We start from the raw sequence: 24822 nt of genomic DNA on the forward strand, positions 1-24822 counted from the left end.
CAGGGTGGGACTTCCCTGGTGGTCCAGTGGTTAAGACTCTGCGGTTCCAATTCAGGGGGCGCCGGTTCGATCCCTGGTTGGGGAATGAAGATCCCACATGCCGCGGCACAGCCAAAAAATTAAAAATAAAGTGACAAGAGATTGTTAAAGCAATAATTGGTTATTTAACACACACACACACACACACACACACACACACACACACACCAGCTTGCTATAGCCGGTCCAGAGAACTAACCCACCCAATGGTGTTATTTCCCGTTTTGCCTGGCCCCTTCCCCGTGTGGGTGCATCTCTGGGGTGCTGGGTGCCTGTGTGTGCGTGTGCGTCCCTGTGCAGCCAGGTGGCCACGCTGCAGAGAGCTGCCCGGGCACTCGATGTTGGGGAGAAGGCAGCCACCCACTGAGGGTTCCCAGTGAGGAACTGGTTTCACTCTGGGTTTTGAGAGGCCCTGGCAAAGCCCCAGCCACTTAAAGCAGCTATAATAAAACTCTGAATGGTTTCAGGAGCGTTGAGAAAGGCGCTAGAGGGCACACCCTAGGTGCACACATGGTGTCTTGTCACCAAAGGGCCATTGGGGGGCAGTAGGGAGCAAGGGCTGGTGGCTGGTCACAGGACCGCGCTTTGTGAGCGAGGGGTTCCCTGGCCTGGGGGCTAAGGAAGGAGATTTCCAGCTGAACAAGTGCCTGCCGCTGGTTCTGTTTGGAGGGAGGGCCCGAGAGCCGCCTGTCTTGGTGCTCGGTGAATTAAAAACCTCAGGGAACACAGGACAAAGTTCTTAAAGAACAAAGAACCATTCTGGACCTCAGAAATCAGAGACAGATTCAGGTTTTATGGGGACTACATTTTGAGGCCCTCTGTAAGAAAACATGTAAAATTATGAGTATAGATTTAGGATGGAAGTGAATATTTATTCAGAAGGAAAAAATAAGTCACTTCAAACGAGTGGTGCCTGCAGGTTGATGTCCCATCCCTTTTGGTTTCTCCTTAAGCAATTTACCAACATACTTCCATAAATATGCTTCCTGGTGACAATCCTGGCCTCCCCCTGCTCCTAGAATTATTTTTTTTAATCCTGGACCCTCGGCAGTGAAAGCACAGAGTCCTAACCACTGGACTGCGAGGGAACTCCCTCCTAGAACATTCTACTACCTGTCCTTGCTTGTGGGCGATCCAAGCTTAAGCCTCATCAGCCTCATGGTAAATCCACCCCTACCCAGAATGGGCTCTGGGTCTCCTGCAATGACAATAACGAGACAAATGCCTTCCATTTGCTTCCTCCACCCATTTCAGGCTAAATATTACAAGGTATAGACTCACACAAACATTGACATCATTCATGGTAATTTTTTTCCCCCTTTGCACCACCTGGAAAGCTTGTTAAATGCAGATTTCTGGGTCCCACCTCCCGGGGTTCTGATTCCCTGTGTCTGAGTCAACAGCCTCATACCTTTCACCTGATGGGGGGTTAATCTGCTTGAGCGGAAACTCCCTGGTGGTCCGGTGGTTAGGACTTGCCGCTTTCACTGCCGAGCGCATGGGGTTCAATCTCTGGTCGGGGAACTACGATCCCATGGTGAGGCCAAAAAAAAAAAAAAAAAATATATATATATATATATATATATATGCTTAAGCAAAGAGGCCACTCCTGAGTATGGGGGCAGCTGGGGGCTGGGCTGGGAGGGGGTGGGAGGTGGGGGTGGGAAAGGGAAGTTAGCATTCAGCTGGGTACAGAGTGTCCGTTTTGCAGGATAAGAAGAGTTCTGGAGACGGAATGGTGGTCATGGTTGCACAGCACTGTGAATGTACTTAATACCACTGAACTGCACGCGTAAAAATTGTTGAGATATTAAATTTTATGTGTATTTTACCACCAAACAGTAAACTAAAAGATACCTTATCTGGAATTGGGGCAGCTACTCAACTGGGTCCTCTGGGATCCATCTGGTTTCCCAGGAACCAGACTGGTCAAGTAAATGAAGCTGCGATGCATCCTTTAGGTCTTTTAAGTGTGGCATTAATTCTTGCTACTCTAAGAATCTACATTGTTTTGATTTACTATCTTGGTTGGGTGCAGTTTGGAAGTTTGCACTTTTTTTAAAACAATGTGTTAGTAATTTATTTTTTTAAATTTATTTATTTATTTATTTTTGGCTGCGTTGGGTCTTTGTTGCTGCGCGTGGGTTTTCTCTAGTTGCGGCGAGCAGGGGCTACTCTTCGTTGCGGTGCGCGGGCTTCTCATTGCGGTGGCTTCTCTTGTTGTGGAGCATGGGCTCTAGGCGCGTGGGCTTCAGTAGTTGTGGCACGCAGGCTCAGTAGTTGTGGCTCGCGGGCTCCAGAGTGCAGGCTCAGTAGTTGTGGCGCATGGGCTTAGTTGCTCCGCGACATGTGGGATCTTCCCGGACCAGGGATCAAACCCGTGTCCCCTGCATTGGCAGGCGGATTCTCAACCTCTGCGCCACCAGGGAAGTCCTGGGACCTGGCTATTTAATCCGGAACCACTCAGTCTAGGAATTTAGTCCAGCAGGTGGTCAGAGCCAGGCTTTTTGTGTCCGGGATTTGTCCCCCAATCAGATTTTGAGCTTTCTGAAAAACAGAATGGGGACTTCCCTGGTGGTCCAGTGGTTAAGACTCCACGCTCCCAATGCAGGGAACTAGATCCTGCATGCTGCAAATAAAAGATCCCACATGCCGCAACTAAAAGATCCCACATGCCGCAACTAAAGTTCCCACACGCTGCAACGAAGATTCCGAGTGCCACAATTAAGACCCGGTGCAGCCAAATAAATAAATATTAGAAAAAGAAAAGAACAGAATGTCTCCAATTCTCCCGGTGACGTGCCCACCTATACAAGTAGGGCAGGGCCTCAGTAAATCCTCGTTCCATTGCACTGTCTGGGAAGGGTTGTTTAGAGAGAAAGAATGAGCAGGGAAGGTGAGCACAGAGAGGAAGAGAGGCCCTAACTTATTCGTGTGCTGGGCCCCTTACTTTCATTATCTCATTTAATCTTCCTAAAGGTCTGGAAGGTGAGTATTATTACACCCATTTAACAGATAAGGAATCCGCCTTGCCTAAGGCTCCAAAGCTGGCTGTTGCTCCTGGGTCCCATCATAAGAAATCCATCCATTTCAGGACCCATATTGCGAAGAGGTGGTGGTTAAATAGGCTTGGTGACCCTAGATGCTTGCACACTAGAAAACGAAACTTTCAGTGTAATAATCTTGAAATGACAGACATGATCCGGTCAGCTCCCTCTGTTCCTGGGACTTAGAGACGTGTGGTGGGCCGCCTCGCCGGTCTGGTAATGCAGGAGTAACCAGGATGAGCTATTTAGTTCAGTATAAATGGGCGAGCTTGAGTTCCATGGGTTTTGATTTTTAAAAATCTGACTACAGAAGCAATGTACGTATATTGTAAAAAATTGGGAGAAAGTCAAGTCTCATACGGGGTAATGGCTCTCCGAAATTACAGCACATTGGGACTTCCCTGGTGGCGCAGTGGTTAAGAATCCCCCTGCCAACGTAGGGGACACGGGTTCCAGCCCTGCTCCAGGAAGATCCCACATGCCACAGAGCAACTAAGCCCATGCGCCACAACTACTGAGCCCACGCGCCACAACTACTGAAGCCCGCATGCCTAGAGCCCGTACTCCACAACAAAGAGAAGCCACCGCAATGAGAAGCCCGTGCACCGCAACGAAGAGTAGTTCCCGCTAGCCGCAACTGGAGAAAGCCCGCGCGCAGCAAGGAAAACCCAACTCAGCCCCAAAATAAATAAATAAATAATTTTTAAAAATTACAGCACATAGATGTGATCACCTTTCCCCTCTTTTCTGGGTGGATTTTGAGACACCGACTTGTCCTGGACTCCACTGCTGGGCACAGGGTGCGCAACAGAACAGATCAGCATCTTTAGAGCTCCTCACTGCAGGACACGCACCCCCAAGCAAACGCTCAGCACTCTCAGGAAGTCCTTCTGGAACAACCCAGAGGTGGTGTACAGCGGGCGGTGTAGACGGACCCCAATTCCTGGCTTCTCTCCAGCAGCTGCGTGTTCCTGCAGCAGAGACACTCGCTGAGGCCTGATGGTTCCTGGCTCCCCGTTTTGTGCACCCACGTGCCTCCCAGCTCGGCCATGAATGCTCCTTTACGGGAAACCGCTCCCAATTTCCTCTCAGGGCTGATCTGAGAAGGCGAGTACCGGTCGCGGCCTCCCGAACTGCCGGGCGCGGGCAGGGGGAAGGCCGCATACAAACACGCGCCACGCGGGGCGAGGCTGACCCTCGAGGTCGCCCAGCCCCGCGCCGGCTCCGCCCAACCGCCGCCGAACCTTCTGGAAGCGGCGCCCCACCGCTGCCCCGCCGCCGCCAGAACCGGACGCCTGGGGAGCCGGCGCCGGCCCGGGGGCGGGACGAGGGCGGGTGCGCGGGGCGGGGCTTCGAAGGAAGCTGCGTTCGATTCGCCGCCGGCGCACAGGCCCCGCCTCTCCGGCGCAATGGCTCCGCCTCTCCCCTCCCCCTCCACGGCACCGCCCGGGCTAATTCATTCAGCGCCGGGCCTGCCAGACACCTGCGCGCTCCCTCAGGCTCCCGCCGCCGCCACCATGTCGGGCCCCGCCGCCGAGACCCCGTCCGCCATCCAGATCTGCCGGTAAGAGGGGCGCGCGGAGGGCGGGCGGCCAGGACTCCGAGTCGCCGCCCGGGCCTGGCCGACCCCCACCGGCCCCGCGCCCTCCCCTCCCCAGTCGCCGCCCCCGCCGGGCCGGTCGCCTCCGGACCCCGCCCGTCCGCCCGCCGCGGCGGGGATGCGCCTCGGCTGCCGCAGATCCGGCAGCCTCCCCGCGCGCCGCCGCGCCGGCCTCCGGCGCATCTGCGGGGCGGCGCCGAGGTCACGCAGGCCGTTTGCGCGAGGAAGCGGCGCGGCGCCCTTCCCCGGGCGGGGGTCGGAGCGCAGCCCCACCACGTCCCGCCCCGCCCGTTGCCCGAGCGCCCCGGAGCCCCAGCCCAGGTCCCAGTGAGCCCCCTAATTCGGGGTCGTTATCCGGGCGGTGGTGCAAAGCCAACCGGATCCCCCGACATGTGCGGCGCAGGTAACCCGCTCGCTGGGCGGCGGCCGGAGCCGGTTGAGCCCATCGGTGGGCGCCCGAGTGGGCGGGGACTGCACATATGCGGTCCCTTCAGTGCCCTGCCACGGTTTTGGGCGGGAGGCGGCTGAAAACAGGAAGAAGGGTAAATACCTTTCCCCTCTAACAGTTCACGGCTAAGAACAGAGGATGGTCCATTGAGCCCGGAAGCATCTCACACAAAGGGGGCAAGGGGTTGTTCTTGTCAGGGGACCATCCCTGCCTTCCGCCACCGGCACCGGTATATAGAGGGCCCCGAGGACGCCGGAGATCACGAGCCGGCTCATTTCCGACAGATGCGGGAGGGCAGCCTCAAGGTTACTTTCCATTCCCTTGGAAAGAACGGAAGCAGGCATGGTGGCATTGGAGCCTGAGCTAAGGAAAAGCGAGGAGTCTGGCAAGGCCGAACAGGCGCTGGGGCCTGCAACAGGGCCTGTGCTGCTTGATGCACTGTTGACAGTGACCCCGCCTTCCTGTTTGGGGCCCGGTGCCTCAGATTTGGATACCGGGCGTCACACTGACCTTGGGTCCAAGCCAGGTTGGTTTCCTGTGGATGGTGACATCTCCTCGGAATAGGCAAAGGCTGGGCAGACAGTGCTGGGTCGTGGGGTGCCCTGAACCCACCCCCACTTCTGACTGAGTCAAAGTCCTGTCCTGACCTCAAGGTCAGTTTTGACTTTTCTAGGGAGAAGAAATCTTTGGGGGAAACTTGAGCCATTGATTTGTTATTGGCTGTGTGGCCGTTTTGGCGCCACCCACTCCAGGTTCCGAGGGCAAAAATAATAGAAGTAACTGATATCAGGAGACAGACGGGCCTGGAATCAGGTCCTTGGATCGGTCTCTGCCTCATATTGGCCGGGTGACCTAGCAGTTCGTGATTTGCTAAGGGCTCGTAACATCTCTCATCTCGCTTGGTTTGCCCAGCACCCCTGGGAGGGAAGATGGCAGGGAGCCCACCACTCTTGCCAGGGAAGAGGAAACTGAGGTCCCGGGAGACCCATTGCCTCTGTAAGGTCATCCGGCCACAAGAGCCCAGGGCTCTTGCGGGGTGGGGAAGCACAGCTCCTGATGGGTCTTCTACCTCCAGACCCACTTTCTTTCCACTGCGTTCCCAACAAAAGAACATACTGATTTCAATCTACTCGTGGAAGGCTGGGCTTTTATTTACCTCATCAGGATGATGAGTAGCCCGTCTATACATATTACCTTTTTAAAAACCAGCTTCTAACATAGTTAATAGGCTTTTGGATAGCCTGGACACTTCCACATGTACGCGCACACTTCTTACCCACGGTGCTTGCTTGCCGGGCTGCCGCTCATATATTCACAATAGCATATTGTCTCTGACTGGGGACACGTGGGCAGGATACCTGGCTGAGGTGAGCCTCAGGTGGCCAACACAACTGCCCAAGGGAGTTGGAGGGGTTGTGATGAGGCCCGTGGTCACAGCGGCTTGGCCCTGAGAAACCCCAGGACACTGGAGTGGATGTAGCAGGGTGGGGAGCCCTTTAAGGACATCTGAGCTGACACCCCATGTTGAAAGAGGAGCCTCCTGGCCTAGGGCAACCCAGCCCATGAATTTAACAAGCTTCACTGGACGCCTCCAAGGGGTGAAGTGCCCTGAGGGAGGGACACGGACATGGAAAATTCAGTCCCCAGCTTAGCGGGTTCACAGTCTAGCAGGGGGAGGATGCCACACCCACCACCATCCTAGACGATTAAGAGGGTCCCATGCTCTCGGTTCAGAAGGAGGTGTTGAAGGGCTAGGGGCCCTAAAGTCTGGGGAGGGCAGTGGTCAGAGCCAGCTCTCCAGTCCCAGGCCTGGGTGTGAATGTGGCCTCTGCCCCTTGGAAGCTGCCTAACTTTCTGTGACCCGTTTTATCATGAGTTGTTCTGAGTGCTAAAGAAAGTGTATCTAGAGCCTGGCAGAATGGCTGGCACCTTGTAAATAAACGGAAGCTCTTTTTGTCTGAAAAGTGGGACCCAGGCTCAGGAAGCCAAGGGCCTAGGTTCGAATCCCAGCTCTGCCTCCTGCAGGTGTGGGCTTTAGGCCTCAGTATTCTTGTCTGTGAATCGGAGATAATAACAGTGCCTGTTTCATGGTGGCTGTGAGGATTAAAACCTTTGGCACAGTGCTGGGCAGTTGAAAACAGAGGGGGTAGTTTACCCCTGAGAGCCCAAGCTTTGGACAGCCAGACCGCTGCGGTGCGCTGTACCCTCCTGTGTCCCGTGCAGTGGAAGCGTGGAGTCCTCACTGCTGGACTGCGGGGAATTCCCATGTCCCTCCTTCTTTTTATCGAGCCCTACAGATGCAGGCTCTGGGACAGCATTTAAAGTCTCAGAAGAGCACTTTTCTTTTGGTTTATTCTGAATGATGTTAGTTCACGTTTTGTTAGCAAATTGCTTTTTTCCTTGTTGGACTCAGAGTTCTAGAATGTCAGAATCAGAATGACCCCTAGGAGCCCCCAGCCCAACTCTGTTACTTTACCGATGGGGGAAAATGAGGCTCTCAGAGGGTAAAGACTTGGCCTAGGGTGGCCTCGGACCCTGACAGCCAAGGGAGCGAAGGCAGCTGGTGGGTTGTTCCCTGCCCAGTGCTCCACTGTCGTGCTTTTCCACTGCTCAGCCTCACGTTCACATCCGGTTGTGAGGCTGGATCATGGCATCAGTGTGGGCCCCTAGTAGGAGCCCCTGGGTGTTGGTCGAAGTGAAGGTGAAGGACATGTCCCATACCAGGTTGGTGGAGAGTGCAACGTCCACTAGAACTTTCTGCAGTGATGGAGATGCTCCGCGTCTGCGCTGTCCAGTACGCTAGGCACTAGCCACAAGTGGCCAATGAGTGCCTGAAATGCAGTCAGACATGGAGGAACTGAATTTTTAATTGCATTCATTTAAATTTATTTAAATGTAAACGGGCTGGCCTCCTGTGGCTGGTGGCTACCTTATGGGACAGTGCAATAAGTAGAGGAATTTAAAAACCAGAATTCCTGGTAGGCCTCTGAGGGGCAGGGTTTCCTAAGGGAAGCTTGGAAGCTTTCTGGGGACTGTAGGCAGCTCTCCCAACAACAGAGCTAACGGAGGGGGACCTTGGCAGGTACATGGCCCAGGGCAGATACCCTGGAGTCCTTTGTAGGTAGATGTGTGAGGTCTGCAGGGTTTCCTTTTGCTTGCCCTGCTTGTAGGTGTAAATCCGCTAGGAAGTGTCTTCAGCTCAGGGATTGCTTTGTTCACTGCGGTACCATGAATGCCCAGCAAAGTGCCTGGCATCTGGTAGATGTGCCAATAAAGATTAGTGGAATGGACTTGAATTTTAGTACAAGCACACCTCATTTTATTGTGTCTCACTTTATTGCACTTTGAATATATTGCTTTTTTTTTTTTTTTTTTTTTACAAATTGAAGGTTTATGGCAACTTTGCATTGTCAGGTGATGGTTAGCATTTTTTGGCGATAAAGTTTTTTTTAACTAAAAAAATTTTTTTATTGACGTATAGTTGCTGTACAGTATTACATAAGTTACAGGTGTACAATATAATGATTCACAATTTTTAAAGGTTATACTCCATTTATAGTTATTAGAAGATATTGGCTATATTCCTCGTGTCATAGGTATAAAATAAAGTGTTTTTAAAATTATTACACATTTAATAGTGTAAACATAACTTTTACATGCACTAGGAAGCCAGAATAGTCATGTGACTTGCCTTATCTTCGAGGTATGCCCGTTTGGAATTTTTTCTCTTTGGGGCTTTGTCTTTGGGTTTACAGGGAAGTCAGTGAAAACATAGAATCTGAGTTACAGAAACCGCACTCGGAGTTAGTATTCTGGCACATTCCATAACGTGATGCACAGTGCTGGCTCCCTTCCTGCGGGGATGCGGGAGCTGTGGGTGAAGATGCAGTCTTTGCAGCCCAGGGAGCCTGTGGTGGGCCAGGCTGTGCTCACCCACCGTCCAGCCTCCCCGTCAGTGGGCCAGGCAGCCTGGCATCGCCCTCGCCTTGGCACCACTGTTTCCCAGCTCCCTGGTTTCAGTCAGGCCAGGAGTTGCTTCCCCCTGTGGGTGGCGCTTCTCTGGGTGGGGCCCAGCCTGGGGTGACTATGCCCTGTGCCTCCCGGTCCACTTTCTTTCACTCTCAGAGGTATCCTGAGGAGGAGGGTAAATTATATGGTCACCCCGCCTGCGGGCTACCTACATCTGAATAACTGAGGAAGCTTATTATAAATACTGATTTTCTGCATGCAAATTATGCTTCAGTAGAAAAGTCAACAACATGCAGATTTAAAAAAAGAAAGAAAATTATTTATTTATTTGGTTGCACTGGGTCTTAGTTGTGGAAGGCAGACTCCTTATTTGTGGCTCACGGGCTCCTTAGTTGTGGCAGGCGGGCTCCTCAGTTGTGGCACGCGAACTCTCAGTTGCGGCATGCGTGTGGGATCTAGTTCCCTGACCAGGGATTGAACCCGGGTCCCCCGCACTGGGAGCGTGGAGTCCCATCCACTGAGCCACCAGGGAAGTCCCCAAAATGCAGATTTTAAAACATTTATGAGATACTTGGGGAAACGTGAATAGTCCCTTGACAGTTAGGGATACTAAGGAATTTCTGGTGGTTTTTTTGGCCCTGCCACGAGGCCTGCGGGACCCTAGTGATCTCGGAGAGGCAGCAGCAGTGAGTGGTGGCTTGAAGCGAGATCTTAGTGCCCTCCCAGGAATTGAACCTGGGCAGCCTGGATGAAAACCAGGAATCCTAGCCACTAGTTCACCAGGGGCTAGAGTCTAGAAGCAAAGTTCCCCTGGTTCTTACCCCCACTGAAAAATGCATTTCTCGAGGAGGCAAAAAGTGTAAAAACAGGTACAAAGTTTATCATTAGAGACACAACACGACACAACACGTGGGAGAGCTCACAGAGAACAGTTTGTTTAGTTAAGACAGAAGCAGGGCAGAGATGCACACCCGGAGAGAAAGGGTGTGGGCGTCCCCCCTAATGAGGAGGAACAGTGAAGAGGCGGTTAAGTCATTTATATAGGGCAGTTCTTCCGGGTCTTTGTTTACCTTTGGCCAATTATCTGGTTTCTTTTTCCACACCTGACCTGCCCTAGGACCCTTCCCAACCTGTGTGCACAACTTTTTTCCAAGATGGATTCCGGCCCAGAGGCCTATGGGGGGCCTTGGCATCACCTATTCTGGGTGATTTTTGACCCCCAAGGAGCCTTTCTGCACAGGTGCAATGTCTCCCTTGCCCCAAGGATGGGAAATGTAAGACCTCTTGATCTTTTACTCAAGCAAGGTTTAGCCCCTCTCTGTTCCTGCCATGACTGTTATCTTAAAGTGTCCACAGGAGACAAAGTCCAGCTATTTACCCTGTTCCTCTTGTTATTTCTATCTCGAAGTGCAGACAGGAGGCTGGTCATAAATATCTAACCTGGAGCCCACCTATCTCCTGTCTCAGGAAATGCAAACGGGAGGCTAGATGTAAGTGTCCAGCCTGAAGCCCACCTTTTTCCTGCCCCAAGAAAAGTAAACAGGAGGCCAGTTGTAAATGCCTAGCCTGGAGCCCATCTATCTCCTGCCTCACTAGTTCCCTGACCAGGGTTCTAGGTATCGAACCCGGGCCCCTGCAGTGGACGCGAGAAGTCCTAACCACTGGACTGCCAGGGAATTACCACCCACCCACCTTTTTTTTTTTTTTTTAATTTTATTTATTTATTTATTTATGGCTGTGTTGGGTCTTCGTTTCTATGCGAAGGCTTTCTCTAGTTGCGGCAAGTGGGGGCCACTCTTCATCGCGGTGCGCGGGCCTCTCACTATCGCGGCCTCTCTTGTTGCGGAGCACAGGCTCCAGACACGCAGGCTCAGCAATTGTGGCTCACGGGCCTAGTCGCTCCGCGGCATGTGGGATCTTCCCAGACCAGGGCTCGAACCCGTGTCCCCTGCATTGGCAGGCAGATTCTCAACCACTGTGCCACCAGGGAAGCCCCTCTCTTTTTTTTAAGGTGGGGTAATTGTATTGTAGTTATGCTTTTTTTAACAACAACCTTTACTGAGGTATAATGTATGTGCCATAAAATGCACCTATTTTTTTTTTTTTTATTTTTTTTATTTTTGGCTGTGTTGGATCTTCATTTCTGTGCGAGGGCTTTCTCTAGTTGTGTCAAGCGGGGGCCACTCTTAATCGCGGCGCGCGGGCCTCTCACTATCGCGGCCTCTCTTGTTGCGGAGCACAGGCTCCAGACGCGCAGGCTCAGTAGTTGTGGCTCACGGGCCTAGTTGCTCTGCAGCATGTGGGATCTTCCCAGACCAGGGCTCGAACCCGTGTCCCCTGCATTGGCAGGGAGATTCTCAACCACTGCGCCACCAGGGAAACCCTGCACCTATTTTTAATGTACAGTTCACTTTTTTTTTTTTGGATTTTATTTATTTATTTATTTTTGGCTGTGTTGCGTCTTAGTTTCTGGGCAAGGGCTTTCTCTAGTTGCGGCAAGTGGGGGCCACTCTTAATCGCGGTGCGCGGGCCTCTCACTGTCGCGGCCTCTCTTGTTGTGGAGCACAAGCTCCAGACGCGCAGGCTCAGTAGTTGTGGCTCACGGGCCTAGTTGCTCCGCGACATGTGGGATCCTCCCAGACCAGGGCTCGAACCCATGTCCCCTGCATTGGCAGGCAGATTCTCAACCACTGCGCCACCAGGGAAGCCCCTACAGCTCACTTTTGACAAATGCGTACACCTGTGTAATGATCACAGTTGTGACATAGATCTTTTCCATCACCTCAAAAAGTGCCTTCCTGGGGACTTCCCTGGGGGCACAGTGGTTAAGAATCCGCCTGCCAATGCAGGAGACACAGGTTTGATCCCTGGTCCGGGATGATCCCACATGTCGTGGAACAACTAAGCCCGTGCGCTACAACTACTGAACCTGAGCTCTAGAGCCCTAGAGCCACAACTACTGAACCCGCATGCCACATTACTGCAGCCCGAGCGCCTAGAGCCCGTGCTCCGCAACAAGAGAAGCCACTGCAATGAGAAGCCCACGCACGACAATGAAGAGTAGCCCCCGCTCGCCGCAACTAGAGAAACCCCGCGCAGCAACCAAGACCCAACACAGACAAAAATAAATAAATAAATAAGTGATAAAGTAATTAATTACATTTCTAAAAAAAAAAAAAGTGCCTTCCTGCCCCTTTGCAGTTCGTTTCCTCCCAGCTCTGGCCCCTGGCAAACAGGTCTGCTTCCTATCACTATAGTTTTGCCTTTTCTAGAATTTCTCATCAATGGAGTCATAGACTGAGCATAGTGCTTGTGAGTTTCACGTGTGTGTGTGTGTGTGTGTGTGTCGGTGATTCTTGCTGTTGTTGCCTAGTAGTCTTCATTATCTCTTTATCAGACAGTGAACATTTGAGTTCTTTCCAGCTTTGGGCAGTTATAAAACAGTTCACAATTGCAGATTTCAAAACATTTAGGACGTAGCTGAGGAAACTTGAACGCTTACTTGATATTTAATGATATTAAGAGGAGCTCCTGGGCTTCCCTGGTGGCTAAGTGGTTAAGAATCCGCCTGCCAATGCAGGGGACACGGGTTCGAGCCCTGGTCTGGGAAGATCCCACATGCCATGGAGCAACTAAACCCATGCACCACAACTACTGAGCCTGCGCTCTAGAGGCCACGAGCCACAACTACTGAAGCCTGCGTGCCAAAAATACTGAAGCCCGCGCGCCACAACTACTGAAGCCCGCGCGCCTAGAGCCCGTGCTCCGCAACAAGAGAAGCCACCGCAATGAGAAGCCGTGCACCGCAACGAAGTGTAGCCCCCGCTCGCCGCAACTAGAGAAAGCTGTGCACAGCAACGAAGAACCAAAGCAGCCAAAAATAAATAAATAAATAAATTTATTTTTAAAAAAATAAATGTTAGTTTAAAAAAAAAAAAAAGAGGAGCTCTTTTCTGCTTGCTAGATGGGATGCTGCCCAATTCACGAGTTGTTGAATAAAGCCAATTAGAAAAAAGTTATATTAAGGAGTTCATATTTTAGGTGGGATAATTGTTTTGTGATTCTGTTTTTATTTTTATTTTTTGGCCGCACCCCCTGGCTTATGGGATCTTAGTTCCGTGACCAGGGATCGAACCCGGGGCCCCCGGCAGTGAGAGCACTGAGTCCTAACCACTGGACTGCCAGGGAATTCCTGTGGTTCTGTTTTCAAACGGAGTCTTTATCTTTTCGAGGGAATGCTGAGATATTTACGTTTCGTGATCTGAGCGCAGGTTGGAAAAGAATTTCCAGACACAAGGCAGAATGTAAGGAAGACAGAGTTTATTAAAGAGAAGGGTTGCTGCAAGAACAGCTGGCCGACTTCCTGGTAGCCAGGGAAAGTCGACCATGAGCATGGGTTGCTTCTCTGTTTTTATAGCCAGGGAACATGCGAGTCATCTGCTAACTGGACAGAGTATGTATACTTTCAGCGTGCTGAGCGGGAGGAAAACTGGCAAATGTCTTTCCTTATATGGGATGGGAAAGGGACAGGGCATGCTGCTTGGGAGGGCTCTGGGACATGGCAATGGTCCCATTGTGACAGAGTGATGGGAGTCCTGTAACTCTTTGTTCCGGCAATATTGGCCCTTTGAGTTTATCTAGTTTGTCCTTGGAGCACACTACATTCCCCCCTCTCTTTATTTACAGGGCCAATTCTTTGGCCCTATTGGATACCCTGCTCACGTCTACCTACTTGCCTAGCTCCTTCTCAGGCGTTCAGGAACCCTTTTTGTAAGGAGAAGGGGTTGACAATCTCTCTGGCTACTTCCTGCTGGACAGGGGCGTTGTGGGGCCCTGGGTCCCAATGCCCACTCTCTATCAGGGTATATTTACGGAGGGAGATGAGATCCTGCAGAATGATTAGGCAGCTTGTTCCAGCATATTCCGTGTGCCAACTGGCTGGTACTCTTGTTGTAGCACCATCTGGAACTGAATCTTTTGAACCTGTTGGGAGATGAATTTAGATAATGTGTTAATAATGCAGGGACCAAACAACAAAACAAAGGCTATCAGGATTAATGGTCCCAACAAGGGCAATAGCCATGTCCATATCTGGATCCCCATAGAGGAGAGGAGGTTGGAAAGCCAGCTTGGGGCCCTGTCCTGCTCTCTCTTTTAAATCTTCTATTAATTTGATGTTTTTCTTTAAAATCTGGAGGTCTTCTTCAGCCTGGCCGGAGGTATTAATATAGAAGCAGCCTGTCTCATTTAGTAGGGCACAGACACCCCCGCCTCAGCTGCTATAACATTAAGGGCCCTCCTATTTTATAAAACCACCTCGGCCAGAGAGCCTAGGGCTGACTGCTCTTCCTCAGTGGCTGCTACTGTAGCCTTCCAAGGTTCCTGGACCACGATGGTGAGATGGAGAACGCTCCTCTCTAAGGGGTATGCCTGCAAACCAGAAGAGCCCTCTAAAGACTCTACGTATTATTTCAGGCTGATCAAGAACTGGGTTATCATAAGCATGTCCCCACCAAGCGGCGGTTCATTTTTGTCTCTCCAGGACAGGTCTTAAGGCCTCTTTGAGGAAGGACCCAAGGCTGGGAATGCCTCCCAAGGAAGCTAAATTCTTTGTAGTCATAATGGTCGCCTCTGGGACCACAGCAGTAATTGTGCAGGAGCCCCTCCAAAGTGTGGGAAGATCCAGATAGACCCCGTTACCGCATAGAAATGAAAATCCGGTGCCCCTCAAGGATACCCCCGCTGTGGGTCCCCAGAGCCAGGCTCTGACCTTTTGGGAGTTTTCCTCTGGAAATAGACTGGGGTCCCATGGCCTAGGATTATATTGGGAAGGCCAGACTCCGAGGAAATAATCATCTGTACATAAAGGAGAGAATCCGGGCTCTGACTGATGATGAGTGTGACGGGCGGATTGGCATAACAAATTTCTGAATATTAGCTGAATTATGTTATATTTTGGAGGAGAATCTTGCCGGGAGGTTAAACTAAGTAAGTGTCTGGTGGTCACACTGATCCCCACATATTTAGTTCCCAGGACCGAGCTGTTTATGGGGATATGGTCTTTATTAATATTTTCTTAGTCACATTTTTCCTTGAATTTCCCCAACACAAAGTGAAGTTACCTTCATGTACATCATATTTATTTTCCTCGGACCAGGGATCCCACTCCAGGCTAGTCTGATTAAAATTGAGGGTGTAGTTACAAAGAGAGTCATCTACCCAGCCCCAAATGGATCCCCAACCATCTGGGTTTTGGAGACAGAGCTGTGCCTCGTCGGCCCAAGCTTGGGCTGATGCCCATATCCTGTTTTTCTCTTCATGAGTACAGCAAGCGGTCAGGACTACATGAACGTCTCGCCGGGTCAGGTCAAAGGCTATGGTGAGGGCCTGAAATTCCTTAATAAAAGTGGTGGGATCCTGACTGAAGGAACCTAACTTGTTTTGAATTTGGGAAATGTCCGACATGGGAAAGGGAACATGGAATCTAATAGTGCCCATGTCTCCATTTGCTCCTTCCCTTAAGAGAAGCATATTAGAATCTGTTTCCTGGCGTTGGGCAATCCTCGATCTTGTGTGGGGAGGGGAGAGGGGGCTTTCGCCCTGATAAGGGGGTGGCTACTGGGAGCTGTGGGTTGAGGCGGGGGCAGGGGCTGAAGCGAAGGGGGTTGATGGGGTGGGGGACAGGAAAGGTTGAGTAGAGGGTTGCTTAGGAGATCTGATGGAGAGGGAGGCAGAGGGGGTCGGGGTGATAAGGTGGCAACAGAAAGACACATGGCGGCATGAGTCCCTCAGCTCCAGATTCTGACTAAGGGCCATAAAGTTCTGGATGTAAGGAACGTCTGAGTCCTTTCCTTGTTTCCGGCAAAAGAGATCAAGTTGGAGGATCGTGTTATAATTTAGTGTGCCATTAGGAGGCCATTGTTCTCGGTCCCCCAGTTTATACTGGGGCCAAGCCGTATTACAAAAGAAAATGAGCCTCCTCTTTCTGAGATTCTCAGGGTCAAATTTTTCCAGTTCCTGAAGATACAGCCGCGGGGTGAGTCTGAGGGAGGCTCCCGAGACATACCAGAACCCATTCTTAGCCTATATGCCATAGAATGGGGGTACTGAGAGTCACCGGGTGACAGAAAGGTGTCCCCTTTGTCCCAGTGATCTCTCCGTGCGACTAAGGCACAAAATGGGTCGACCGTCTCAACAATCGTGTCCGACCGTGAGAGGTGACCCCTGAGCAAGCGACTAAGGCACCTTGTGACTCGGGCAGAGAAAGAAAGGAAAGAGAGAAAGATTCCCGGGACCCACCGGGTGACTCACCGCTTGGCGATGCCCTGAAACGTGAAAGGCACTCCTGGGACGGCTCAGAGGCAACGCCTAGGCTCCTGTAAGTCAATCCGGACGGAGAAAAAGGTGAAAGCGACAGAGAAGAGAGGCGGAGGAATCGGCCTCGTAGTCCTGCGGGAAGGCGGCGGCCAAGGGGAGGGGGCTCGGCGTTCTGCTTGAACCAACATGCGCCTCACGGTGCACGGAAGTTGTCTTGCTGGGGGCAGACGCTCTAACAGCCTGGTCCGTTCCGTGATCCCCTTATCCTTCACGGGAGTCTTCAAGCGGCAGGCGCCCTAACGGCTTTTAAATGCCTGACCCGTGCCCGCACGATACCAATCGGCCTAGTCCGCAGTCGGGAGGAAGGCAGAGGGACCCTCACCCGCTCTGGGCGGCAGTTACTGGGGCGAAGTGAGCGTGGAGCCTTCGGAACACACCGGGGTGTGGCCCTGGCCAGAGTCCTCCGTTGCTTCCACGGCAACTTGCCTGTTCACAGAGGGTCCCAAGGAATGAGGAGAAGAGGTGGGGAAAGAGATCCCCCAAGAGATATCCCCGTACGGGCCACCATGTCGTGGTCCGAGCGCGGGTTGGAAAAGAATTTCCAGACCCAAGGCAGAATGTAAGGAAGACAGAGTTTATTAAAGAGAAGGGTTGCTGCAAGAACAGCTGGCCGACTTCCTGGTAGCCAGGGAAAGTCGACCATGAGCATGGGTTGCTTCTCTGTTTTTATAGCCAGGGAACCTGCGAGTCATCTGCTAACTGGACAGAGTATGTATACTTTCAGCGTGCCGAGCGGGAGGAAAACTGGCAAATGTCTTTCCTTATATGGGATGGGAAAGGGACAGGGCATGCTGCTTGGGAGGGCTCTGGGACATGGCAATGGTCCCACTGTGACAGAGTGATGGGAGTCCTGTAACTCTTTGTTCCGGCAATATTGGCCCTTTGAATTTATCTTGTTCTTTGTCCTTAGAGCATACCACCCCGACTCCAGTCGCTAGTTCCCCTCTCAAGGGCAATGGAAGCTTCCGGTTTCCCTGGCCTCCCTCCAGGGATGGTCTACACGGGGCCTGCAGGTGTAGTCAGTCACCTAGTTGCCATCATTCTGCGCTTTGCCTTTTTTCATCTAACGGTGCTTCTCCTAGACCGTTCCTCCCTCTTGCTTGGGGCTGTGCACTCTTGTGTTGTGTGGATGTAAGTTAATCTGAGTCCCTTATTGGTGGACATTTAGGACACGGCCAGTCTTTGCATGATAAACAGCTTTGCAGTGAGTAACCTTGAACACGCTTGGTTTAATCATGTGTGCAGACATCTGTAGGGTGAATTCCTCTCCGTGAAATGGTTGGCTTAGAGCAGACTATGCATTTGGAGTTTGGACGGATAACGATAACACCGGGTTGCCCTCCGGGAGGTTGTAGCCACTTATGCTCCCCGTTCATCGATGAGCCCCTCGGGACAGGTGGGCACAGGCAGGGCGGTGGGAAGGTCCGGGTGTGCCTGGCCAGCAGCGCTGGTCTGGGCAGGTGCAGCTTGGAGCCCTGCAGGGCAGTGGGAGATCAGGCGAGGAAAGTTCCAGATCCCTGAGAGCTTCAAACGCCTCACTAGGAAGTTGAATCTTTTGTTTTTCTGGCCACCCCGCACGGCATGCAGGATCTTAGTTCCCCGACCAGGGATCAAACCCACTCCCCCTGCGGTGGAAGCACGGGAGTCACTGGATCACCGGGGGAAGTCCCGGGAGTTGGATGTTGAATCTTTATTCCGTAGGAGGGGCCCTGGAGGGTCTGAGCAGGGGAGTGCACTCCTGCTTAAGAAGAGGGACTCTTGGGGCAGTGGGGTAGGCGGTGGGTTAGGGCTGGGAGGCAAGAGGCAGACAAAGAAGCCCCCCCACCCCTGGTCCCCAAGTGACTCCCCACATACCTGCCTCTGTCTTCCCGAAGCCGCCCCGTCCCCCAGGACAAGTCCAGACGCTGTCCCCAGCCAGCCCCAGGCCCTTGTGACAAGCTCCTGGCTCCATCGTCCCACTCCTCCCTTCACCCCCGTCCCCCCACAGGCCGCTGGCCAGCGCTGGGGGGTTGTCATCTGTTTCTGGACCCACTGAGCTCTCCCAGCGCTGGGGCCTTCCCCTGAGATGCACCCACTTCTTGGAACATCCCCTGCCCCCTGTCCCTGGCTCAGCCCTGCTCCCCCTCCGGGACTTGGCCCAGGTGTCACGTCCTCTGCGAAGTTTTCCCCGGCGTCCAGGTGAGTGGCTGCCCCTTCTGGGAGTGACTCCTTGACCCGGGTCTGTGCAGCTTCCTTTGCGCTCCTGCCCTCAGCTTTGTGTCTACTCCGGAGGGGAGCGGAGTCGGGGTGGTGTGTACTTCGGTTAGCCATGGGCCCAGCCCTGGCCATCTCATCCTGTGCTCTGGGGCAGGAGCAGCTGGAGTGGAAGGGGAGGGGCAGTGGGTGACATGGTGACATTCAGAGGCCACTGCTGGGAGGGCGGGGGGAGTGGAGGATGGTGAAGGGGATGCGCGGGGTGTGGGCCTGCTCGCCAGAGGCAGTGTCTGTGCCGCCGCCGGCCAAGAGGACGTGAGGGGTGGGAAGCCGCAAGGGCTCCCTGCGCTGACCTTACACTTTCCTCTGAAGTTTCTGGGGTCCAAGGAGTGAGGAAGTCGCAGGTTGGCATGGGCAGAGGAGCAGAGAGAGGTGGGAGGGAGAATGGGTCACACAGAGTCTCCCCCCAGGACTGGGTCAGGCCCGCCACCTGCTCTGCCCCCCGCCCCCCTGCCCCCCAAGCTGGGCTGCGTGGGGTTGAAACATTTCAGTCGGGCGTGGCCAGTCAAATATCAGGAGATGTCACGTTAGACTCTGGATTGCCAACTTCTCTTGAAAACCCAGAGCTTCGGCATCCTGGACTCAGACCCCTGCACGGCCGCAGCCGGCCAGCGTGCGTGCCCAGTACTGCCCCGTTGCGTCCCTGCTCAGACACTCGTGGGCAGTGCCGTGTGGCATCGTGCTTGGTCTGCTGGGCTGTCTTTTCTTCTTTTTTAATGTCTTTACTAAAAGTGGGAAAACAAAAGCTCCACAGAGGGGCCACATGTTCTCCTGGCGGCCCTCGTTCCTCACCGTCCTGCCTGGAGGTGACAGGCGTAGGGGGAGCTCTGGGGAAGGCGAGTTGAGGAGGACCCTGCCCAGCAGCTCCTGAGCCCTTTGGAGGGGGGGAGGGCAGGTGTGGGATCACAGCTCAGCATGGGGATGGAGGCCAGGAAGGAACCACGGTGAGGCCATGGGGAAGGAGTCTTGATTTGGGGCCACAGGAAAGGGGTGAGTGAGCTGGGCTCTGGCCCCCCGGTGTCTGCAGGAACTGCAGAGCCGAGTCAGGGTCAGGTCCTGGGGGAAGGTTTGTGTCTGCGCCACGTGCCTGGGTGGCCAGCCGGCCTGGGGGGTTAGGACGGTCCTTGGGGCAGGACCCAGGGTGACCAGGACGGGAGGGGGCTGGAGAGTATGCAGTCTGGAGCGCCTGGCATTTACTCCTAAGTGCCCAGGGACCCCGGGGGCAGTGGGATGTTGACGGCGTGGGGTCCCCAGGGACCCCCAGTGTGGCAGGGTGGCGCAGGCGCCATCCCCTGTTCTCCTATTTCAGAGGCCACCTCCTTATCAGTCCCTCCCTCCTCAGGGCCCTGCCGGATGCAAGCACTTCCTCCTGCACCCTGGGGCCCTCTGTCTGCACTTCTCCCCCTGGCCCTGCATCCCTCTGCACCAGCCTGGCATGGGCAGCCCACTTTACAGACCGAGAAAGGGAAACCCACAGAAAGGAACCAGGCTCCGCCAGAGGCAGGCTCTGGTACTCCTGGTGTCAAAACATTTCGGTCCTCACCTGTCTGGACTAAAGCCCTTACCCCACCTCGGCATCCACCAGGCACCTGTTCCCTCATGCAGAGATGCACCATCTGGTCTTTACTAGGTTGAAAACAAATACAAAGGAAAGAGTCTGATACAGCAGTTTTGTTATTTGAATTGGCTACCTCTTAACTCAAACTTAAAAAAAAAAACAACTCAGTATAAGCTCGAAGTTTTTAAACTTAAAAAGTTTTTAAATTTTTTAATTGTTTTTTCAGCTTTATGGATATATGATTGACATATAAAACTGCACAACATGGTGACCCGGCACACGTGTGTGTGGTGAAATGACCACCACAGCAAGTTCACTTAACACCCATCATCTCACATCGCTATGATTGTTTTTTCTTGTGATGAGAACTTTTGAGATCTACTCTCTCGGTAACTTTCAAATATATGGCATAGCGTTGTTACCTTTAGTCACCATGCTGTACGTTACATCCCCATGAGTTATTTTATAACTGGAAGTTTGTACCTTTTGACCCCCTTCACCTGTTTTAACCCATCCCCCCTGCACCCCTCTGGCCTCTGGCAACCACCAGTCTGTTCTCTGTATCTATGAGTTTGGGCTTTTTAGATTCCACGTATAAGTAAAATGATCTAGCTTTTGTCTTTTTCTGTCTGACTTATCTCATGGAGCTTAATTGCCTTCAAGGTCTATCCATGTTGTTGCAAATGGCAGGATTTCCTTCTTTTTTATGGCTGAATTATGCACACACACACACACACACACACGCACACACACACACACACACCCCCCATGTCCGCTTCATCCATTCATCCATCAGTGGACACTTAGGTTGTTTCATGTCTTGGCTACTGTAAATAATGCTACAGTGAACGTGGGGCTGCAGATCTCTCTTCAAGAGAGTGATTTCATTTCCTTCAGATTAATACCCAGAAGTGGGATTGCTGGATCATATGATAGTTCTAGTCTTAATTTTTTGAGGAACCTCCAGGCTGTTTTCCACAGTGGCTGCACCAGTTTACATTCCCATCAGCAGTGCACAAGGGTTCCCTTTTCTCCACATCCTTGCCGGCACTTGTTTCTTGTCTTTTTGATAATAGCCATTCTAACAGGTGTGAGGTGAGATCTCATTGTGTTGGTTTTTTTAAAAAATGTTTTTATTTTTTGGCCGCACCATGCGGCCTATGGAATCCGAGTTGCCTGGCCAGGGATCGAACCCACGCACCCTGCTTTGGAAGCGAGGAGTCTTAACCACTGGACCACCAGGGAAGTCCCCTCATTGTGGTTTTGATTGGCATTTCCCTGATGGTTAATGATGCTGAGTATCTTTTCATGTGCCTGTTTGGAAAAATGTCCATTCAGATCCTCTGCCTATTTTTTAATTCGATTGTTTGTTTGTTTTGCTATTGTATGAGTTGTATGAGTTCTTTATGTATTCTGGATATTAATGTTTTCTCCCATCCCACAGGTTGTCTTTTCATTTTGCTGATGGCTCCTTTGCTGTGCAGAAGCTTTTTAGTTTGATGTAGTCCCACTTGTTTATTTTTGCTTCTGTTGCCTTTGTTTTTGGTGTCAAATCTAAAAAAATCATCGCTAAGGCCTATGTTTTCTCCTAGGAGTTTTATGGTTTCGGGTCTTGTGTTCAAGTTTTTAATCTATTTCGAGTTGATTCAAAAGTCTTTTAAAATGAAAATTTGAGAAACCAAGTGACGCTTCTTTCCTGTGCTCTGGGGGTTCCCCTGGTCATTGCTTGGTGACCGTCGCGGCTGCCCCTGAGCCAGTGATGCAGGCAAGAAGCAGGGGGCCTGAATGCCCGCCCCCACAGGATGAAGGGGTGACATTTGGGATGGGCGACAGGTGCAGACAGCTGTCAGTCACCCCAGGATGTCGGTGCTCATCTGCTCCAGAAAATGGCAGCTACGGCTCTTTCTTGGAGCCTCCAGCCTTCCTGCGGTCAGTTGGCTGACACTTAGAGAAGAGGGAAGAAGTGCTGGTGAACGTTTATGTCTGACCTTGTGCCAGCTTGTTATCTGCATTGTCTTGAGTGATTCAGTCTTCCCCACCGTCAAATGCGGTGCTGTTGTTCCTCTTTTACAGACAAGGAAGCGGAGAAGTGAGGGTTTTGGCAGCTTTGCTCAGGTCACGCAGCTAGTGAGAGTGGGAGCCAGGAACTATCTCTGAGTCTGCCTGAAAGGAGCCAGACCCGGAGGGCAGTGGAGCTCCGTGGCCCAGAGTGGGGGGTCCGGCCTTGGGGGCCACGCTAGCCAGCGGGTTGGAACAGGCTGGGTAGGCCCAGGGATGCTGGGCACCCAGGAACCGCACACTCGCTCATTGCCTGGTACCCGTCTCTGGGCCTGAGGCTGGTGCAGGCAGATTTCATCAGCCAGACTGGAGTCTGGGAAAGTGCCAGCCTCTCTGGGGTTGCCCAAGGTAGGAGCACTAGGCTGGCTTGTTGGGACTCCGGGGATTTCACGGGGCTTCCCCACTGCCCACGGCAAGGACAGGGTTTTTCTTCTTGGGGAAATGGGGTGGCATTTCAGTCCTTCCTGACCTTGGGGAGCTCCCAGCTCTCAGTCCAGGGAATCGGGCCCCTCTGGTGCTCTCTCAGAGCCCAGGCGCAGGTGGCGAGCGGGCGTTCACCTGCTGATGGGTCTGGATGCTGCGACTTGTTTCCAGTTCTCAGAACATCTGTGGCCGCACGAGCCCAGCTCCCCTGGGACTCCTGATGGAGGTGGTGGTCCTGGGAATTTGTCCGTTTTCCAAAGGGTCAGAGCCTGTGTGCTTGTGCTCATTCAGCTCTGCTGGTCGTTGGCAGTCCTGGAAACCAGGAGGGGCAGGTGCGCTGGGCACCCTACAGCCGGGTCGCCTTGCTGCCACGCTCACGGCCTTTGCGAAAGTCCCCGCCACCCGCCCTTCCTGGTACCTGCCAGGCCGGGTGCCTGCGGCCCTAGGGCAGGAAGGTGGAAACACGTGGAAACACGACCCTGCAGCCCCTTGTCTGGCCGTCAGATCAGCACCCACCCTGAGCAAACACGCGGGAAGTTCTTTTTCCTTCTCTGGGAGCCATCGGGCCCTTTGGAGGACCTTCTGCCCCTCCCCAGGGTTGCTGCTGTTCACGAGTGACGTCCTTCCCGAGGCTCACCCTGCTGCTTCCCCCCCCCCCAGGATCATGCGGCCAGATGACGCCAATGTGGCCGGCAACGTCCACGGAGGAACCATCCTGAAGATGATCGAGGAGGCAGGGGCCATCATCAGCACCCGGCACTGCAACAGCCAGAACGGGGTGAGCGTCACGTGGAAGATCCCGGGCCCTGGGGGCCTAGCGTCCCCTCTGGCGGTACTGCACCCCTGTCCACTGTCGGGTCAGGAAGGGAGTTGGGGTGGAGGCCAGGCCTGGAGCCTTCCCCGCCCCGGTCCCCGGGCCTTGGGGGCTTTGGGAAGCTCCGGCCCTGGACTGGGGACCCCTTGGGTTGGCAGTTGGTTTGGGGCTCAGTGAGGAGGGGTGGGGACCTCCAGAAACTAAGCTGAGAGCTGCCAGCTGACAGAGCCACCTTTCCAGCCCTCCCCCTGTGTTTAGGGAGAGTCAGCTTCCTGAGCCCCCGGGGGCCCAGCCCCCCCAGAGCCTGCATGGGCGGCAGTTAATCCTGGGTGTCACACGGCCTGGACCCGGATCCCTCCCCTGCTCCACTGACCCTGGGTCCACAGGCAAGTCTGGGCTCTTCCCTTGGTGGCTTCCGGGCCGCACAGGCCAGCACAGACTCCTGCGATGGTGCCGGCTCTCCTCCCACCGCCCAGACAGGGCCAGGCTGGTGGCTTTAGGCTTCAGGGCAGCTGCGAGGCGTTCAGCCCGTCATCTCCTGCCCGGCCCCCAGCCCTGCGGGACCGGGACCTGCCGTTCTCTCTGAAGCCCCTCCCCTCGGGTGCTGGGGGAAGGAGTCAGTCTTGTGCCCCAACTGCCAACTCGGCACCAGACAGGCACGGAAGCGGCTCCAAGGAAGCCTGAGGCTTTGGGTACCGGGGGGCCTCGGCTAGCCGCTTGCTGTGTCATTGTCCTCCAGGCCCAGAGGCCGATTCCACGCCCGCGCAGACTGTGTGCACGTGTGCGTGGGTGTGCAGCGCTGCACGTGTGTACGTGTGCAGAGTGAACCGAGCCGGGTGAGTGTGTGTGGGTGGACGTGGGCCTGGGGGCCTCCGCCTGGGGAGGAGTGGGAGTGGGTGGGGCTGGGTTCTCCATGTGAGGAAGGGGCTCTCCCGCCTGCTAAGAGTTTGCCCTTGAAGTTCTGGGGCAAACCCGGCCACATTCAGAGAGCGCCCTCTGGTGGCTGTGAGGACAGGCCTCAGCCCGAGGGGCCGGGGCTGAGGTGGGGGCCGGGCCCCTGGTAGACCCTCCGAGAGGGAGACAGTGAGGCTCCCAGCCAGGCCTGGCAAGAGAGGCTGGACGCTGGGAAGGAAGAGCTCCAGGACTGGGGAGGGAGGGAGGAGGGGCTCGGGAGGCCAAGTGGGTGACAATGCCCTGGTAACCGTCAGGGTTCAGTGACCACCTAGGGTTTTGCAA

At 53.6% G+C, this 24822-nt stretch overlaps 1 protein-coding gene and 1 long non-coding RNA gene across 2 annotated transcripts in view; one reads left to right on the forward strand and one right to left on the reverse strand.

Moving 5' to 3' along the window:
- Nucleotides 1-1151: 1151 nt before the first annotated feature.
- Nucleotides 1152-4091, reverse strand: LOC133088990 (uncharacterized). The gene is made up of 3 exons (XR_009700569.1): nucleotides 3820-4091; nucleotides 1451-1563; nucleotides 1152-1237 (listed from the first exon to the last, which is right to left on the reverse strand). It is a non-coding gene; the product is annotated as an uncharacterized LOC133088990 (long non-coding RNA).
- A 387-nt stretch (nucleotides 4092-4478) lies between these two features.
- Nucleotides 4479-24822, forward strand: part of ACOT7 (acyl-CoA thioesterase 7) — a 92950-nt gene continuing 72606 nt past the window's right edge. The window contains exons 1-2 of the mRNA XM_061187152.1: nucleotides 4479-4650; nucleotides 23433-23550. Coding sequence (XP_061043135.1) covers nucleotides 4496-4650; nucleotides 23433-23550 — 273 coding nt within the window. The 5' untranslated portion in view covers nucleotides 4479-4495. The remainder of the gene's footprint in view (nucleotides 4651-23432; nucleotides 23551-24822) is intronic.

Source organism: Eubalaena glacialis, chromosome 3, assembly GCF_028564815.1.
Source record: "Eubalaena glacialis isolate mEubGla1 chromosome 3, mEubGla1.1.hap2.+ XY, whole genome shotgun sequence".
NCBI classification, from domain to species: Eukaryota; Metazoa; Chordata; class Mammalia; order Artiodactyla; family Balaenidae; genus Eubalaena; species Eubalaena glacialis.